Source organism: Trifolium pratense, linkage group LG7, assembly GCF_020283565.1.
Source record: "Trifolium pratense cultivar HEN17-A07 linkage group LG7, ARS_RC_1.1, whole genome shotgun sequence".
NCBI lineage: Eukaryota > Viridiplantae > Streptophyta > Magnoliopsida > Fabales > Fabaceae > Trifolium > Trifolium pratense.
In genome coordinates, this window is record NC_060065.1 from 51,880,496 (window position 1) to 51,900,710 (window position 20,215).

Below are 20,215 nucleotides of genomic sequence, written 5' to 3' on the forward strand. Positions count from 1 at the left end.
TCTGATTCAGAGTCAGTTCTGATATCAAGTGATTCTAGCTCCCTTATGATTGCAATGGTAGGGAATCGAACCGTAGTTTTTCTTATCAAGTCTACCGTCAATCACTACTAGAACAACTAACTATCGATTATATTTTCCAAATTTTGATGAAAAGTGTCATTCGTTCAAAGAAATTAACTTCTTTCTTTTTCCCCTCACCATCATAAAAAATATATTAATTAATTAATAATTAAAAAAGGGTGAAACATTAAAACAAAAACTAATAAACACCGAACTTTTTGTGAAGTGAAAATCGAGCAAAATCCCAAAAAAGTATCACAAAATCAAATCCTCAACGAGTGTGAGGCTCTGGTAGTATGTAATGCTGCAAATGTTTTTTGCCTTAAAAAAATTTGGTTTTTATTAACCGAATTTTTACTGAATTTGAACTAAATTTTTTTTTGATTTTTGCAGATCGAAAATTGAAATATTTGAGTATAAAAGATACATGGGAGTCCGGAGAGAAAACATCAATGGTGCATCTATGCAGCGTCTCAAACTCACAACGTTGCTGCTGCTCTCACCGTCACCACCACCACCCTTGCATTGCTCTCACAGTTCCCTGAAGTGCTTCTCTTCCATTTCTTCTTCTTCAAGTGTCTCGCCTTGGTCTGGTCTCCATTCATGGAGAAACAGTCCTCTCAATGAGAATCGCAAGTGGGGTCCACTTGGTCCTCAACATCAACTCGAACCTGACCTCAATCACTCTCCATTCGGTGAAGCTTCTTCTTTGGCAGAGTTTGGTTCTATTGTTCTTTCCACCACTGACCCTCTACAAAAATCGCATCTTTCCCACGTCGCATACTCTCTCTGGCGCAGCCGTAACCTCCCCCTTGGTCAGTCAGACCCTCCCTCTCGACCCGCCCGACCGGAAAGACCTCAACTGGTTTGTTGTCGTTTTGGCCCACCAACTGTTTGTTTCAATTCGTGAATTGCTTATTTGATGATTCATTTTCATAAACACAAACCCCATTATGCAAAGTTTCATTTTTAAGAGGATATCCAAAGTGGGTTAGTTTTAATTCATGTGTGAGGCTCTTGAATATATATAAAAACATATTGCATTGAAAATTGAAAGAAGTCATTTTTCATTCTCTTTGGTGTTTGTTGATTGGTAGTATTACATTGTAAACCCACTTGGGTTGGTCTAGTGATATTGACTTAGACCTCGGAGTGTGCTCCTCCTTAAGGTTTTAGGTTTGATTCTCTCTAGTGCCAATTTGAGTGGGTTAATTTAACTTCTTCAAAAAAAAGTATTACATTGTAAACTTGTTTCCTTTTCAAACAGAACATTGTAACTTGTGATGTGCTTCTTCATAGCTTTTCTTTATTTTAGTTGTGTGTGGCAATGCATGGTTATTAAATCGAGTTTTTAAATTTGAGTGGGTTAATCCAAAGACATATTTTTAAAATGTTGATTCTGTCAATTTTTGTTATGAGTATGAAACTATGAATGAGTGTTAAGATATGATTAAGTAAAATCTGCTTTTTAAGTAAAAACATGTGGCATACCACAAAAGCATAAGCTGATATGTTATATACAAAGATCAAAATAAATCAAAGTGTCTGACAAAGCAGAGTTGACGAAAAAGTGTCGGGCTATACAAAGTTTACTGACAAGTTGTGATTCATTAGAACGAATCGGGCTTCATCATATGGAGTTGAGAATAAACAGTGTGATTCATATTAATTGGATTCTGTTTTGTTTCAGATCGAGGTCCGGCTTGAATATGTTGTAAGATATTGATAAGCATAGTAAAATGCATGATGGAGTTTTTTTAATTTCAGGTTTCCACAAAGGAAATTCCTGCTCCTAAAAACTCGGGTTTGCCTCTGAATGCTTATTTGCTTCATAATCTAGCGCATGTGGAGCTCAATGCAATTGATTTGGCTTGGGATACTGTCGTTCGGTTTTCTCCATATAGTGATATTCTTGGGGAGGGTTTCTTTGCTGATTTTGCTCATGTTGCTGATGATGAGAGTCGCCACTTCTCTTGGTGTTCGCAGAGGCTTGCCGAACTGGGTTTCAAGTAAGGGTAGCTTAGTTGTTAATTTTTTTGCCAAAACTAGTTGATTGTGCTGGGTTTTTTGTTGTTATTATTACCTTTGCTTCTATTTTCCAACTAGATATGGAGATATGCCGGCTCACAATTTGCTATGGAGGGAATGTGAGAGATCGTCGGACAATGTTGCTGCACGTTTGGCAGTGATCCCATTAGTCCAGGTAACTCCCTCCCAAGCATGACTGCAATCTTCTATTGAGGTCTCAATTAGAAGTTTATCAGCACATTTTGGTTGGCACCATTTGGAGAAAAAAGCCTAATAACTAATATGTATGATGCGGCTAATTTCAGGAGTCTGTAATTCATTTTTGTTCGAGTGTATTTGTTATCAAATACAGTATGTAATGAGTGGAAATACTCATACTGATTGAATAATGAACAATACTTTATGCTTTTTATGCTGCCGATACATTTAGACATCATTGTCGATTTGGATAGTATTTTTCAGTCATTTGTGGTTTGAAATTGATGGACTAATACTGAAGGTTTCTAGAGGACTCTTATATACAACCTGTTATATAGGTCTCATTTATCAATTTCTTGTATGAAGTTATGATGATTGGCATATCCACAACCATCTTTGCATCAATGTTTTTTGTTGACTTTGTATGAAGGTTTTTAGTAAAATAATAAAATGAGTAAAACTGCTCTCCCTCAGTATTGGTTACTTACCAGAGTTAGATATGCTTTGAATTATAAGATCCTGATATTCTAATTGTACATATTTATTTCTATTTTTAGGAGGCTAGAGGACTTGATGCCGGGCCACGGTTGGTGCAAAAATTAGTTGGCTTTGGAGATAATAGGACTTCTAAAATTGTGGCTAAAATTGCTGAAGAGGAAGTTGCACATGTAGCAGTTGGGCTCTACTGGTTTCTTTCTGTCTGTCAAAAAATGGGTCGGGCACCGGACTCCACTTTTAAAGGTTGGGAAGCCTTTTTAACAGCAGATTATCTGCTCACATACCATCATACTGAAGGTTATCAAACTCAACATGAAATTGTTCTATAACCGTGCAGACTTGCTAACTGAATACAATGTGGAACTAAAGGGTCCCTTCAATTATGCCGCTCGAGAGGAAGCTGGCATTCCCCGTGATTGGTAAGAAACTCTATCGTTGAGGTTGGTTTTCTTGCCTGTATATCTGAGTTTCAGGCCCTTGTAATATGACAATCGAAAATTTCCATCCTATTGCTTCCATATTAATTTTACACTTTTTTAATTGTCTTGTTTCTTTTGTCTAGGTATGATGCACCGTCAAGTAATCAAGACAAGAAGGTCAAAGATGACAATAAAAAACAGCTCTCTGAAGTAAGTAACAATCATCTTGGCCGGTCGTGTAATCAGGGACTAAGCTGCACCGTTCAACTGTAGAAAATTTGTGTTTAAAACAAAGACAGTCACAAATATTGTCTCAAACAGAAGCGTTCTCGTTTCTTTTACAAACATTATATGCATCATCAATCATCATCAATAACTATTAACTACAACATTTTCCACAACATCGTTGTCCTTTCTTTTACAATTTTTAATCCTGAAACGTTCTAACTTTTTGGTTTAATATTGATATTGATGCTTGTGGATGTGGTGTTTCAGGTTTATGAGAGGGTAGCTACCATCATTGCTATGGAAAGAGAGAATTCAAGTTTGACAAGGCCACCTGAATGATCTTGGCATGATATTTCTGTTTTCAACAGAAAAGATATTGTCTAATATTGGACCTGTATGATATACTTTGTAGTGATGAGTTTGGTGAAGAAATTATTTCATTAGCAACATTGTCAACTTTGACCGCAAGTGCTGTTGCAATTTCCGAAATCCATTCGTCCTTGCATCCACCATCGATGATAAGCTTGACCAAGAGGGAGTGGCAAAATTGTTTACTTTGCAACGATATAAAATTATACCAAGTGTTGCCTGTTAATATAGACATTGATGTACATATACACAAAATGTATGAATGCCTAAGATCATTAGAGGCTAATAATAGCAATACATCAAATGATCATTGATTCTTTTCTAAGGATCATAGCTTAGTTTATTTTATTAGAGTGCCTTGTATGACTCACACATAACCACATGCCTTCAAATCCTCGTTATATTATTTAAATGTCAAATGCACTTTACACCCTAATTTCTAAGAAACCACACACAATGTTGATTTGGCACCATACTTACATAATTGATAAGTAATAGAACATGCTAGGCTGTTAATTTGAACAAATAGTGAAGCATATTATAAATTTGAACAAAACATTATTGACGAATAGAATCTTTAAAAGCTTGAAAAGAAAAATATTCAAAGTATGTGTCATAGGGGACTCTTTTGTAGCAATGAGAATTAAAACATAATTCAAACTCATCTTTAAAAGCTCGAAAAGAAAAAACTCCATATATTTTGTAGTAATGAGAATTGTCAATTATTTAGAATAAAAAGTTCATCCCTCCCATTCATAAGGAAAAAAGTCTTTAGTAATATGAAATTAAGTCGGAAGAGAAGAAAAATATATCAAATATTTTTTTCAAATTAAATATCAAAATTATATACTTGTAATCGATAATTTAATTGTTTCACCAATTGTCTCTTTTAAAGAAAAATTATTTTTCCATAAATGGAAAGTTTTTAATATTTAAAATTGTGTTATTTTTCTACTAAAAAAATAAAATTTCTTATTTTATTAACATAACTTTCCTTTCCTGGAAAAACTTACTGGTTGCTAGCTGTGTTTATCTGTTATCTTATCTCAGTGAATAGTTGCTTTAGCTTTAAGTTATAAATTAAATCATATTTCACAAAACTTGTCACTCTTCCCTTTCCTAAAGGCCAACAATAACAAAAGAATCAGAACAAGAATAGTCAAGTTTCTCTTACTCCTTCTTTCTTCTCAAAAAACAGAGAAAAACAGAGAGAATTCATAGAAAATATGTGCAATTCTAATGGTGATTGCAGGCCCTTAGGTTTTCTCTTGGGTCTTCCCTTTGCATTTCTCTGCCTCCTTATCTCAATCATTGGTCTTATTGTATGGATCGTTGGGTAAAATACTTAATGACTTTTTCTCTATGATGAATTTTCTGTAAAATTGCCATTTGATTTCAATTTCTGATTCTAGTTGTGGGTTTTGTGTGATTTTCAATTCTGTGATATGGGTTTTGTTCTGATTGAATTAAAATGTCAAAAAGATTGAATCTTTGCTTTGATAACTTATGCAGGTTGACTCTTACATGCATATGCCCCTGCTGTTTGTGCTTGACAGTAATTGTGGAACTTGCTTTGGAATTGGTAAAGGCTCCACTTCATGTCATGGAATGGTTCACTTCTAAGATCCCTTGTTGATTTTCAGCTTATTTTACTTTACCAATTATTGTATCATAGAGTTCTTTAGATTTGTGTTTATTTCAATTCATTTTCATCTTTTGTTTTTTATCATTAGGCCGGTTTGAATCGATTTATTTGGGTTTATATACTGACATAGATACTCGTCGTGAGATTGTTTGCCGGAACTTATGGAAATTGTTTATGATATGTCTATAGATTATTTTTAGCTTATTTCTATAAGTTTAGTTGGAACTTATAGAAAGCACTTATAATATTGGTTATTAGAACTTATGAAAATAGTTTATGATATGTTGTTTTCAACTTATTTCTATAAGTTTTTGTTGTTACTCTCTGTGACATCTAAATAGGGGCAAATTTTTCTTAAGAGTATTAACATTGTTGTTTGCCCAAACTCAAATTTGAACACAAGACCTTAATTAAACTAGAGACGTGTGTCATTTCATCTGAATGCCACAATTGAAAACCTAATATTGTTTTACGTGACGCCACAATTGAATTGTGTCTTGAACATGAGGAATTATTGTGTTAGGTTATCATATTCAACTTTAAAACAATCATTTAGAATATATCTGCCCCAGTTGTATAAACTAAACATAATATATTCATGTTTTACAGCTTGTGTTTATGCTCTTTGATAGTATAGATTCAAGATGCTTTGTACCTGATGATTGATCAAGAATATTGAATTTTCCCATTAGGATACACCTTATTTTTACAATGTGTCTTAAGAAAAAGATGAACACGACGTAGAACACGGGAATAATCAGGGTAATGTTATGGTGAATCAACGTAGTTTATAGTCGTGAAACTCCTTCTCAAGTATTTTCAACACCAAAACCATAACTTTTGAAATTTAACGGTTGAAAGACTCAACCGTATGATGGATGTTATTGGCCGCTGTTCCAAATATGACGGGGTTCGTTAAAATTTACTTATATTTGAATTATAAGAAAAATTATTTACTTTTGTTTGAATGTATATAGAATTGTTAAGTATGCAAGGAAACTCTTCATATCTTTTTCGTTAGAGTAATTCAATACTCAAAAGCGTTCAAGTGGGGATAACACGAGTCTTTTCTATTTTATTGATGTCTTGAGATTGAATATGTAACAACGTATATCTGGTTTCCAACAAAAAAATGGGCCACTAAGTATATTTTTCACGGATACTTTAATTGAAAATTTGAAATTATGGTTATGAAAGGGAAAATTTATATTTAAATTATGGTTTTCGTACCAAACAACAATTTAAAAAATAAATAAACGCTAAAATAAAATCTAAATGCAGCGGTTTTGTAAACAATATATGTAAGGGGTTGGGATATTGCATTATATATGTAGGGGTCCGAAGTACGAACCCCGATCATTCCACTTATTCTCTAGCTACTAGACTACTTGACAAAAAGAAAAACTAAAAGAAGCAACAAAAAAAATCCGTTTGATTGCACATGGAAAAATTGCAGGTATATAAGGGGAGAAGATGTTGGTGGTCGACTCCATTACTTTGTATGGGTTTTCATTGATTGTATTTCTTTAATACTCTTGTAAACTATTGTGGTCTCTATTGGCACACCTTGTGCTAAGAATATCACTGGCTTGATTCTCTTTTCATTTATATATATATATATATATATATATATATATATATATATATATATATATATATATATATATATATATATATATATATATATATATATATATATATATATATATATATATATATATTCCAAGCAATTGTGAAACTTAGGGGCTAAAGATGAAACTTGGAGGGCTAAAATCAAGCAATTGTGAAACTTAGGGGGTTAAAATCAAGCAATTAAAATGTGGGGGGCCAAAATCAAGCAATTGTGAAACTTGAGGGGCCAAAACTGCATTTAAGCCAAAAGTAAATTCCAAGGGGAAAAAAGAACCATGGGGGCTAAAGATAAAACATCAGGGGAGAAAGGAGAGAGGGTCTAAGTTGGCTGCCACTAAAATAAAATATTGGGCCTTCATATCTTAAAATTGGGCCTATGAGATTGCAGCTAAGATTCTACTGAATTAGAATTTCTGCAATTACGACAGTATATAATGTAATTGTTTTTAGTCATTCAGTTATAAACCAACGACCAAAATTATTTTACTTGAGAAGACATTGTTTCAATTTAAACTGTTAGATTTCATATTTCATATAACAGATAAAAAAAAAATGTGAAACTGCATATATTTATTACAACAACAAATATCAGTCCTAGGTTGAGTTAGCAAGATCAATCTATTTAACGCGCTAAAAAGAGGTAGTGATAAAGCGTGATAAGTTTGAAATAGAAGTGAATGTCATGAAAATATGAGTTTAATTGTGACCATTTTAAAAAAATTATTTTCAGCAATGATATTATCCTCTCAAGTTATCAACAGAAAAATAAGTGATTAGTTTAATAATTATTCCCTTTGTTATCTTCAAAACATCAAAAAGAGATTTTGACTCAACAGTTTGGCTGACAGGTCAATTTTGTTTTTCAATTATATATGTTTATGGACTCGATGCGTTTTTCTTTTTGCAACCATTAGCCTATTTTTGATTTACAAACCAATAAACTTATAATTGTATTGTTTTTGTAGTGATTGTTTGATCATTCTGAATTTTAGTGAATTAATCTGAATTTTAGTCAATTTAAAAAAAAAAATTATAGGTCAACCGCCAATCTATCAATCGATTGAGGGTGCGGGAGTTTCAACCCACCTATGTAGATTGTTTTCATATTTATGAAATAATAAATCTGAAAACAATCTTACAATAACCGAGTCATTCTAAAAATAGCTTCTCCTCTAAGTTGCATGAGCTATTGCATCTCAATTTTCTTCTAAAGCTCTAAAAAATATGAAAATAATCTTAGAATAAATGAGTTATTTTAAGAATAGCTACTCATCTATGTAATAGAGTTGTCAAATTAATTTTACTCTGATTTGGATCACCTAGAGTTTTATAAGGGAGATTAATCTAGTTTTTTCACAAACAAAAAAAAAAACTAATATACACCACTAGTAAAAACGTTGTATGCACATGTACATCCAATCATATCTCAACATCATTTTATTATAGGCAAATGCTAACCTATGCCCTAAGGGCATATTTTAAGATGCAATTAATGAAATAGTATCCCACTTAATGTGTTTCAAAAATAGTAATAATCAAGTTTATTAATTAAAAAATATGGTCCACAATATTTATTAATTATTTAAATCAATTACAAAGGCAAATTGTGATACTTGCCAACCATCATCATATGATTACACGCACAACTAAATTATTTTGGTACAAAAGCAGTGTTTTTTTTGTCAAATCTTTTTTTTTTAACTTGAAAACAAAAAATAATTTTTTTTTACTTAAAAAAAATTAAATTATTAGTATTATAAAATTCCAAAACATATTATCAATTCAAAATCCAAAATAGCAGTAACAATCGTTACCATCACAACATAATACTATAATACTCAGTCTTATTCACCGAAACAAAAAAAAAAATACTTAAATGATTAATTAAATAAAAAAACACTTAAATGATTAATTTTTGGTCATATATGTTGGATGCATAAAGATATGCTGATTTTTTTTTTTTTTTGACAATAGGATATCCTGATTGTTAATAAAACAAAAATAATTAGATTATTAAGGATGCATATAATGTCAGGCGTGTGTAATCATGATAATGGTTGACAAAAAATTAGATCACAATTTGCCTTTGTAATTGATTTGAATAATTAATAAATATTGTGAACGATATCTTTTAATTAATAAACTTGATTATTACTAATTTTGAAACACATTAAGTGGGATACTAGTTCATTAATTGCATCTTAAAATGTGCCCTTAGGGCACATGTTAGCGGAACCCTTTATTATATTACTTTTGAAAATATTCTTTGTAAATATTTATGGTGTGATATGAATGGATCTTAATCATTTTTTTTACACAATGGATCTTAATCATTTAAATGTTGTGATATTGGTTAATTAATGTTTGTTGCTTAGAGGATAAGTAACTACTTTAGAGGTTGTTATGTGTTAATTAGCTAAAGAGTTAGTTAGTTAGTTAGTTTGTTTGTTGTGATCTAGCTAATTCCTTGTAACTAATTCTTTGTATGGCAAACAACTCAATTGTGTTGTAATCATTCATTAAGTGATTAAAGATTTCTTTTCCCTCTGTCTCATTTTTTTTTTGACTAAGAGTTCACTAATCTTTTAAATTCTCCTTTCTCCCAAAGTTTTCTTCATTGCATATAAGCCTTTGAAATTCACATCCATGTTCTCTCCACCTCCATTTTTAATATAATTAATTATTATTTTCCTTACCTTCAACTTAAACTTAAATTATGGACTCTATAGTCTTTTACCAACATTTTCATCTAATTAATTAGGATACATCCAATTCAGGCCAAGTGGTCCTCACTTACTATGTCTATTATAATTTTTTCAAAGGTTTATCCATAATTTAATTCAAAATTATTCTTTTTTGACTGAATTTAATTCATTTATAATCACGCGACACATTTAACAAAGTTGTGCTAAAAATAATATTTATTTAAGGTTGCGAGTAAAGAATTAGCCACATACAGAGTAGGAATATCATGTAAAGAAAAAAATTAGAAGAAAGAATCATTGTTGACTAATCTGGGGATAATGTGGTTGAGAATTAATACTATATAAAAATAATAATAGTAATAAAAGAGGACGATTCAAAAGAAAAGAAAAATGAAGAAAAACTTTTCGTTTTCATACTTTTTTTGACAGATGATATGTTCATACTTGACATCGATTAGTTGGTTAATTAATTAAGATCATAAAACAAATAAGTATATGATTTGTTATGAATTTACACTTTATATTAACCAATAAATCTTTTTGTCTAATAATTTATAATCACACATTTTAAATATAAAGAGTAAGGGTGCTAAAAGTGCGACAGATCTCTGGCCTAACAGACCTGGTAGATTCCAGGCTACCCAAGTAGCGCAGATTCCGTCCATCTTGTTCATAGATGTAGTTGCGTGTAGTTCACTTTTTTCTTCGAGATTGGCTACTTTTTTCTTCGAGATTGGTTTGGTGTAAGTGTACCGGTCGAAGAGCCTTCTTGTGTGACCTTCCACGGCAAGCTTTAGAGAATATGGGCGAGGTCTCCATACTACATAAGGCCATAAGCAGTGGCTCGACGGAGATGGTTCGAATCAATCTAAACCAAAGGCATTCGTTGGCACATGAGAAATGTGGAATCGCAGGTTCAATTTTTTGTCACTGCATGTCACCTTGTTAATTAACAAATAACTATTAACTATTTCATAAAGATTGATGTAGATTTTATAAAGTTCATAATAGTATAGTGAACTCTAAACCTAATGTCTTAAGATTTTGGCTGAAGATGTGATATCAAAGTCACTTGCAGTTGCGATCTTAACGCAATGTGTTGATTTAACCCGGTAAAACCCTCTCATGGCCTAACAATCCTACTTTTTTTTTTTAGCAACAATCCTACTATTAGTTCCAATAACATTTCTCAAATTTAAATTTACGTATGATCACAACTGATTCCAATTTGAATTAAGCTTATTTGTCTCAATTGAGAGAAAAAGGTAAGACAAATTTTAGTGTGACTACAATTGTTAATTTACACTTGGTGACAAAGATGAACAATAATGTAATTATCCTCCTTGGTCATACTTCACCACCACCAGCAATATCACAAAGATTTTTGTGCTATATATATAGTCTTTGGTAGATAGATATATAATAGAGTTGAGTATTTTGGCTAAGCACATTCGAACGTGCCATTGTTTATTCTACCAAAATATACTTTATTTATATCCTAGCACGTATATTATAAGTAATGCAAATTGAACTATAGGATAATTATGCTAACATTATATAACCAAATCTGAATGCAAAAATATGATCAAAATGCTATCATAGTTAGTTGAACATTGTCCCTCTTACGTATACGTTATTTTAATGCTTGCCCATACATGATATACGCGCTTATTTCTTAAGCAAAAACAACCCATAGCTCATAACGTATTAACTATAAACTCATTAATAATTAACAAGTTTAATGATATAGGGATATACTCGTTTCGGTTCTTATTATAAGAAAATTTTATTTTTTTAATTCACATAAATGTTTGATGTATCTAGTGTAATATGAACCAATACATTTAATATTTTATGAATCTAAAAAGTAAATATTTTATTATAATAAATATCAGAGGGAATAGTACATACGGATTAAGATCCTCTCAAGTCGAAAAAAGAGAATGAACGAATAATGTGTGATCTAGTAAACCATTAAAATATAAATAGGAAATAATATTGGAATTTAGAAAATATAGAGCAAAGTTAGTTAAGACTGAAGATGTGATGAAACTTGCAAAAACTTGAGAGATTTTGTTTTTGGAGAATTCATTTGCTGTACATACACTTCTTAATGCTTAAATGACAGACCATTAAATACCATACCATGAAAAATACTTAAATGATCACAAGTATTTGGTCACACTAACCATAAATCCTAAACTACGGGTGGACAAAGGCTACACCATTGGACTTCGGAAGATCTAAACCTAACTTGTTAAAAAATTTATGGCCTAAATTTGGAGCATGTCATAGACTCGATCAAATAGTTCTAAAAAGTTTTTTTATATGATATGTGGCGTGATCTTTTTAGTGAAATAGAGTTTTGAAAAAAATCTTAGTTTTTATTTGAATAATGTCCGGCCTAACTTCAACTTGACGTGAGCCAGTTTGTGAATAAGTATTCTCTACACACAGCAGTAAAAATTAATCTCTGAAATAAGTATAATCACAAAAAATAGTCCTTTAAAGTCTTCATGATAAGGATATATAATGAGTAATAGTCATTTGAAGTCTTATGGTTAAAACTTAAAAGTAAGAAATTCATTGTACCAAACCCTCACAGTAACTAATAAACTATGAATATTATTTAACTTGTGTAACAAGTTATGTAATTTTCTATTTCTGAAAGACTTACCATAAATAAAGACAGTTTCAAGTCATGAACTATATAAAGTATATTCTCCTTAACATAGTATGAGTATAACCGATACATTGACTTCTTCATAATATTCTTCTCATTTTAGTATGAATTAAATAATCAATGGTAAAAAACACCACCATAATTAAATAATTTTCCATTTCGCATTTAATTTTTGTTAGAGCTAATATAGGAAAAACGTATGTTATCTTCTATATATACAAGATGTTTTCACATATACTCTCCTTAATTATTCCTTAACATGTAACCTACAAAATTGATTTCTACTATATATCACCCCCAAACAATATTGTATTATGAAATTATTCTCTACCAAACATTATAACATTGAAACTCAATTAAAAGTATACTATCAAAAAATTCAAAATGGAAGAAGGCAAAGAAATGAAGTTAGCAAGATTTTCGAGTTGCCGCGGTGTCTCATTCGAGATCAATGATAACAGAAGTAGCCCTTTTGCAATTGAATCACCAACAAAGCCAGAGAGGTCAATAGGAACATGGCTTTGGATTCCATGGACAAGAAACAATTCTTTCAAAATTCTTCATCAACCTCATGCTGTTAGTCCAACTCGAAGTCGAGCAAGTAGTCACTTTTGTGACATCAACATTGACGCCGATGATGTCGAGCTAGAGTTTCTGTCTGAAGTTCAAGACATAGAAAAAAACCAAGAAAAAGTGAAGGTATTGCCAAAAACAGAACCAAAAACAAAAAATACTAGGTTGTCTATTATTCTGTTAGATCAAGGTTTCACAGTTTACAAAGGACTATTCATGGTTTGCATAACCTTGAATATGTTAGCACTTGGCCTTTCAATTTCAGGGCATTTTCCATATGCTAAATCAAGAGCTACACTTTTCTCCATAGGAACATTCTAGCTCTAACACTATGTCGAAGCGAGGCGTTTTTAAGAATCCTTTTCTGGTTTGTTGTGAAAACCATAGGGAAGCCTTATGTTTATCTTAGAATCAAAACAGCCACAACTTCATTCCTTCAAAGTGTTGGAGGAATTCATAGTGGCTGCGGCGTTTCCTCAATAGCATGGCTAGTTTATTCTCTCATTCTCACAATCAAAAACGACGACAAAACCACTTCTTCGCCCGTCATTCTTGGTGTCGCATTCACCATCCTCTCGCTCATTACGCTCTCTTCACTCGCTGCTTTTCCTCTTCTCCGTCATCTCCATCATAATGTCTTCGAGCGAATCCACCGGTTTTCCGGTTGGTTAGCTCTTATCCTTCTATGGCTATTCATTCTTCTTACTATAAGCTATGAGCCTAGTTCAAAAACCTATCACTTAACCATCTTGAAAATGGTTAAGACACAAGAATGTTGGTTCACTTTAGCTATCACAATTCTCATTATAATTCCATGGTTGAGTATTAAAAAAGTTCAAGTTAGTGTCACAGCACCATCAAATCATGCTTCAATAATCAAATTTCATGGTGGTGTTAAACCAGGTTTACTAGGTAGAATTAGTCCATCACCATTATCTGAATGGCATGCATTTGGAATCATATCAGATGGAAAAAATGATCACATGATGTTAGCTGGTGCAGTTGGTGATTTCACTAAATCATTAGTTTCTTCACCTCCAAGTCATCTTTGGATTCGTTCGGTTCATTTTGCTGGATTACCTTATCTAGTAAATTTGTATCAAAAAGTGTTGTTAGTAGCAACAGGTTCTGGAATTTGTGTATTCTTATCATTTCTTTTGCAGAAAAATGAAGCTGATGTGTATTTGATTTGGGTGGCTAAAGATATTGAAATGAACTTTGGAAATGAGATTAAGGAATTGGTTGGATTATATTCAAAGGAGAAAGTGATTGTTCATGATACTGCTGTTTCTGGTCGTCCTAATGTCGCGGAGATTAGTGTTAATGCTGCTATTAATTGGAATGTTGAAGTTGTTATTGTTACTAGTAATCCTGAAGGTAGTAGAGATGTTGTTAGAGCTTGTAACAAAGCTAAGATTCCTGCATTTGGTCCTATTTGGGACTCTTGATTTGGCTCAAAATTACAAAAGCTTGTAATGCAAGTAATTTAATAAGCTAGTAATAAGTTACTTTTGTAGTAAACTAGTATTAGTAATTAAGTAATAAGTTACTTTTGTTTACTTTTGTAGTAAACTAGTATTAGTGATTAACTAGTATTGTAACACTGGTTCATAGAGTTCCAAGTGTTAATTAAATATTTAAGAGTAATATATAGATTAGTCCTCTTATTGTCTTTTTCTCTTTATTCATTGTCTTTATAATGGTAACCATGAAAATTCCTTTATAAAATATTAGTTGCAAATCAATTTTAATGATATGCCACTAACTTATAATCATAAGATCTCATTGACTTTTAATATTCAAAAGTATTTTGAAGTGATTAAAAAGTATAACTATCATTACTGCAGAATTTTTGGTAGGTAAACATCTAATGGAGGAAAAAAATCCAATTTTAAATGGGTCGATGGATGGACTAATCTATGCAGAGCAAAAAACTCTGACTTTAAATGAACCTCTAAGGTGAAATTGATCTCAGATTAGTTGATCCTCATCCGGCTACAGAATTTAAAAAAAAAAAAAAAAAGAATGATTAAAGACTATTAATATTTTCCATAAAACTTCAAAAAAAATCATGCTAGCAAACTACTAATATATGATTAAATAATTTGATTAATTTTACTAATGTTAAATTAAAGGAGATATCAAGCTTAAAAAACATTAGCAGTAACACAATAGTACTAATTAATATAAAGTATATTACACTCAAACAAAATACATCAAATTGCAAGATTATTAAACTCCACTTGCAATGTTTACAACATTAACATACAAAAAAACATAACATAAGACATATTTACTATTTTATACAACCTCTCAACATGGAGATTGCAATTTATTCACAACAACTCCATAAAACAAAACTCAAACATTGAACATTCACTTACAGCTATAATTATGCTTTAACACATTACTAAACATATCCATCAAACAAAACACACTGTCTTCACTTAGGAATTAAAAAACATTCTTTGGTGCTTGATTTCCTTCATGCTTAGCACGATCAATTGAGTGAGTCTCTAACACAATATTCTTCTTCCTAATCTCTTCTACATCTTCTTCATCCACACCAACAACCATGGCTTTAGTTGTATGTGCAATTTCAGCTATAGTTTCACCAATAGCATCCAAAACTCCACCACTTTGTGCTTCTTGAGTAACAGTATCCTTAACTTTATTAGCAGTATTTTCTGTTGTTTTAATTATGTTACTTCCAATGTCACTCACAGTTTCAGTCACAGCTCCCAATACATCACTTCCTCCTAATGCTTTATTATTATTCTTCATCATCATTTCTTCATTTCCTTGTACTTGTCCTGAACTAGTCATGTTTTCAAATGGTTTCTTCATTTTGTCACCAACATTTACCATAGTTTCACCAATGCTAGACATCACATTGCTTCCTCTACCTTGTGCTTGAGTTCTTTCTCCACTTGGCATCACATTTTGTGTTGTATAGTTGCTCACATTTTGGCCTGATGTTGGCATGATTTCTTCACTTCCTCTACCTTGTGCTTGAGTTCTTTCTCCACTTGGCATCACATTTTGTGTTGTATAGTTGCTCACATTTTGGCCTGATGTTGGCATGATTTCTTCACCTTCCTAAAATCAAACCTCAATTTTCAGCATAAAGTTAACAATACATATAAGTCATGAAACACTGATGCAAACACAGTATCTGTGCTTCATGGCTTATATATACTATAGTCTATAATATAGAACATTATATATCAATTATATCCTAAAAGAGCTCAAATGATAATTAAATGCAACAAGTTCACAATTTGATTAAGAAAACATGAACATGTGATAAGAAAGAAAGAGTGCAATAAAAGTGATGAATGTAAAGAGAATGGGACCTGAAGTTGACCAGAAACCCTTTTAGCTTCATATTGACGCCATGATTCATCTTTCTTCTTAGCAGTAAACTCCTTAGCAGTCTCACCAGTAGATGAAGCCAAACCTTTAACAACATCCACCGACTTCGACGCAAGCTCAGCTGCCTTAGGAACAACATATCCAGCAGCTCCTTCAACAGCATTTGCAGCAGCTTTAGTTCCATCCACAGCAAACTTTGTTGAATAATGAGCCGCTGTCCACCCAGCCACAGTAGCCTTATCCTTCAAATCAACCGCCACTTTTCCTGCAACTCCAGCCGCAGCCTTGGCTTTCTCCGCCGCACTCATCCCTGTTTCAACAGTAACATCTTTTGCCTGAAGGGCCGCATTCTTGGCTTTCTCCGCTGCAGTCATCCCTGTTTCCTTTGCCTGAGCAGCAGCACACTTTGCTTTCTCCACCGCTGTCATGCCTGTTTCCACAGTAACATCTTTTGCCTGCACAGCAGCAGACTTTGCTTTCTCCGCCGCAGGATAAGCATAATCAGTGGCAGTTTTTGCAGCATTTGAAACTGTGTCTTTTGTCACATCTTTTGCTTGTGCTGCTCTCTCTTGTGCAGCTGAAATCGCTTCCATTGCACTTTGTTGAGCTTGGTTTCTATACTTTGTTATCTCTTCCAATGTAGACCTTTTCTCTTCTTCTTCTTCTCTTGCTTTCTCTCTTTGTTCAGCAGCATTTTTTCCCAACATTGCAACTTCATCTTCAGCACCAATTTTTCTTCCTCTTGTTTCTCCTAATTTCATTCTTCCTTTCTCTTCTTCAATTTCTCTTTCAGCATTCTTTCCCCACATTGCACCTTGATTTTCAGCAGCACCAAGTACTCTTCCCCCTGTTTTTGTTCCTTTCTCAGCCATAACTTGTCCTGTTCCCATTCCTCTGTTTGTTTCTTTCATCTTTGGTGTTCCAGTCACCACTCTGGTTCGTGCATCAAGTTTTTCTCTATCATCTGCTAAACCTTTTTTCCCACCAATGGATTCCATTTGAAACTTTCCCACATCACGAACAGCACCAAAATCTTCCTTTGCTCCTACTCTGTTTTCTGCTCTGTTTCCTGCAACATTTGCATTCACAGGAACACGTGCACGATCAAGGTAACTTTGATTCTCGTTCCGATCAGGGAGAGACTGAAAGTTTGATCCAAGTTCATGAGCCTCTCTTGATTTTCCTATTCCACCAATATCTCCAATGGCTTTTCCACTTTCTTTTTCTCCTACTCTGTTTTCTGCTCTGTTTCCTGATAAATTTGCATTCCCAGGACCACGTGCACGATCAAGGTAACTTTGATTTTCGCTCCGATCAGGAAGAGACTGAAAGTTTGAACCAAGTTCATGAGTCTCTCTTGCTTTTCCGATTCCACCAATGTCTCCACTGGCTTTTCCTCCTACTCTGTTTTCTGCTCTGTTTCCTGCTAAATTTGCATTCACAGGAACATATGCATGATCACGGTAACTTTCATTCTTGTTGCGATCAGAGAGAGACTGAAAATTTGATCCAAGTTCATGAGTCTCTCTTGCTTTTCCTATTCCACCAATGTCTCCAATGGCTTTTCCTGCATGATCTTTGTTGATTTCACCACCTTGTAATGCATCAATGCTACCTTGTGGTAGTTTTTGTTCTGTAACAGAAAGATGTTCAAAGTGAGTTGTCATCTTAGGAACTCTGTCTTTCTCAACATGAACATCTCTCTCATTTGTTTTGTTTTCTCTGCGAAACAATTGTTCAGATGCCATTGATGAAAATGAAAGTGTGATTTTTTCTCTGTTTTTGTTTTACTCTGTTTTTTTGGTTTTCAAAAAGAACAAGTAGGGTTTTTCTTTTGATGTTTTTTTGTGTAGTTTATGATGATGTTTGAACACTTTGATGATGTTTTTTTGAATATGCATGGGAATGGTGTTTGATTTAAAAGGAGAATGGGATTGGCGGTTTGAAGAGGTTGATGGTGGAAGGGTTTTGCATGGGGAGGACATGTGGTAAAAGAAATAGTGAATTGCCACGTGTGAATGTTTTGAGAGGGGATATTGTGTGACTCAGCTTTGAATGAAGATGAAAATTTAGATTAGGATGATTGGATAATGAAGTATGAAAGAATAAGAAGAGGTTGAATGAGGTTGGTCTTCCATATTTAGGACACTTGGGAAGTTAAGGTAGTGTCACGTATAAGTTACAATATAGTTCAATGGAGGACACCTCGTCCCAAGGAGTATAATTTTATTGCATGATGATTCTTGAATATTCAATTCAATGCTACCGTAAAATAAGAAATTGGATTTGACATAGTAACAGCTGAATCAACCAGTTATTGTTATGAATCGTCCGATCTAAATTAATGGTTTAGATTGTCGGATTGTGTTATAATTGATGTGTAATCTGAATTGTCTGATCTCAAATCAACAGTTGTGATTGATAACAACGTGATACTGTGTGTAATTTGGACCGTTTGATTGAAAGATATTTTAATATAGATCATATATATAAAATATAACATTAATTGAAAATCATTTGATACGTAAATGAGATACATTAAAATTAACATATTAGGAACATTCAAAAAATTACACCTTGGTGTCATATAAAAAGTTGGACAATTTGGTGTCATTTGATCTTAACTTATTCTATATATATAATATGATATTCAATTAATTTGAAAAGATTCGTATAAAAAAAATGAAAATCAAATCTTTACTTACATCTAAAATTGAAAGGAGTATTTGCAAGATTTAGATTGTATGTAGTCAAAACTGTATGTCGTCATGAAGTGGACATATCTTATCGTTTGATTAAGATCGGACAATCCAGATTTAAAGCAGTCATATAATCTGATTAAATTTTCTCTTAATTCAGATTGTTCAATTATAATCGGACAACCATATCTATCTTTAATGCATGACTGCATACAGTTTTGATTGTATGCAATCCGGATCCGTATGTGCGCAATTGATTGAGACTTGAAACCTACTTTTTTTTTTCTCTCCTAAGTTCTAACCCTACCCGTCACTCCTCCCAATTGTTTTTTCTTTCTCATTATATTAAACTAGGGGTAAACCCGTGCGTTGCACGGGTTCGAATAAATATATAATTAAAATATTTTTATAAATGAAAAATAATAATAATTATAAATATAATAATATCATATAGTTAAACGATAGATATTAAAATAGCTTATTTAACTTCTCTTCAATGTATTATTGGTAAAAAAAAAAATACGAAAATATGAGACATAAGAGCAATTTAAAGTTCGCTTGTAGAGATGTCGTAAAATAAATTATAACCTTTAACTTCTAAACTTTTGCATATAGGTCATATACATTCAAATTATTTCTAATGTAGTTGAGACATACATTTTTTTTTTACAAAACATACCAAATCCATGGTTTAAATAGAAGGAAAACTTCCGATCAAATTGACGTGCTCCACAATCATCACACTGCAATGACCACATTTATTCCATAAAGCAATCTTTAAACCTGAGTCCTTAAAAATGTGAAAAATAGATATTGAAAATAGAATATATATATATATATAAAGATATATAGTGGCTGACTTACTTGTTGAGAATATATATAGACATAATTTGCTAAAATATCTATACATAGAAAACATACAAAATAATTTAAATACAAAAAATGAGAGAGCATGACTAAACAAAAAGTATGTTATACAGGTGAATAGATATTAGTTATATAAGGACCATGGTTACATTGAGAAACATTCCAACAGTCATAAGATTTAATTGTAATGATTGTTTAGTTATCATTGCATTATATTTTTATAAATTAACTATGCA

General features: G+C 32.3%; 4 protein-coding genes across 4 annotated transcripts; 3 read left to right on the forward strand and 1 right to left on the reverse strand.

Moving 5' to 3' along the window:
* The first annotated feature begins 508 nt into the window (after positions 1-508).
* Positions 509-4,236, forward strand: LOC123899626 (uncharacterized protein HI_0077). Its single transcript, XM_045950798.1, has 7 exons — positions 509-925; positions 1,828-2,069; positions 2,167-2,263; positions 2,844-3,027; positions 3,122-3,203; positions 3,347-3,413; positions 3,699-4,236. Exons 1-7 carry the CDS (start codon positions 524-526, stop codon positions 3,768-3,770), a joined length of 1,146 nt encoding a protein of 381 aa, XP_045806754.1. The 5' UTR covers positions 509-523; the 3' UTR covers positions 3,771-4,236.
* A 652-nt stretch (positions 4,237-4,888) lies between these two features.
* Positions 4,889-5,727, forward strand: LOC123898084 (signaling peptide TAXIMIN 1-like). The gene is made up of 2 exons (XM_045948946.1): positions 4,889-5,136; positions 5,313-5,727. The coding sequence occupies exons 1-2, from the start codon at positions 5,027-5,029 to the stop codon at positions 5,434-5,436; spliced, it is 234 nt and encodes a 77-aa protein (XP_045804902.1). The 5' UTR covers positions 4,889-5,026; the 3' UTR covers positions 5,437-5,727.
* A 7,123-nt stretch (positions 5,728-12,850) lies between these two features.
* Positions 12,851-14,486, forward strand: LOC123898979 (adenylate-forming reductase 06235). Its single transcript, XM_045950033.1, is given in 2 exon segments — positions 12,851-13,345; positions 13,348-14,486. Coding segments are annotated over 2 exon segments (1,617 nt in total). The 5' UTR covers positions 12,851-12,867.
* A 1,006-nt stretch (positions 14,487-15,492) lies between these two features.
* Positions 15,493-18,161, reverse strand: LOC123896605 (seed biotin-containing protein SBP65). Its single transcript, XM_045946975.1, has 3 exons — positions 16,860-18,161; positions 16,395-16,826; positions 15,493-16,137 (listed from the first exon to the last, which is right to left on the reverse strand). Exons 1-3 carry the CDS (start codon positions 18,159-18,161, stop codon positions 15,493-15,495), a joined length of 2,379 nt encoding a protein of 792 aa, XP_045802931.1.
* Between the last annotated feature and the right edge of the window lie 2,054 nt (positions 18,162-20,215).

Coding starts and splice junctions, on each gene's coding strand:
- LOC123899626 (XM_045950798.1), top strand. CDS start 524: ATGCAGCGTCTCAAACTCACAACGTTGCTGCTGCTCTCACCGTCACCA. Junction 926..1,827: donor GACCGGAAAGACCTCAACTG/GTTTGTTGTCGT, acceptor TTTTAATTTCAG/GTTTCCACAAAGGAAATTCC. Junction 2,264..2,843: donor CAGTGATCCCATTAGTCCAG/GTAACTCCCTCC, acceptor TTCTATTTTTAG/GAGGCTAGAGGACTTGATGC.
- LOC123898084 (XM_045948946.1), top strand. CDS start 5,027: ATGTGCAATTCTAATGGTGATTGCAGGCCCTTAGGTTTTCTCTTGGGT. Junction 5,137..5,312: donor CTTATTGTATGGATCGTTGG/GTAAAATACTTA, acceptor TAACTTATGCAG/GTTGACTCTTACATGCATAT.
- LOC123896605 (XM_045946975.1), bottom strand. CDS start 18,161: ATGGCATCTGAACAATTGTTTCGCAGAGAAAACAAAACAAATGAGAGA. Junction 16,827..16,859: donor CTGCTGTGCAGGCAAAAGAT/GTTACTGTGGAA, acceptor ACAGCGGTGGAG/AAAGCAAAGTGTGCTGCTGC. Junction 16,138..16,394: donor GGGTTTCTGGTCAACTTCAG/GTCCCATTCTCT, acceptor GTTTGATTTTAG/GAAGGTGAAGAAATCATGCC.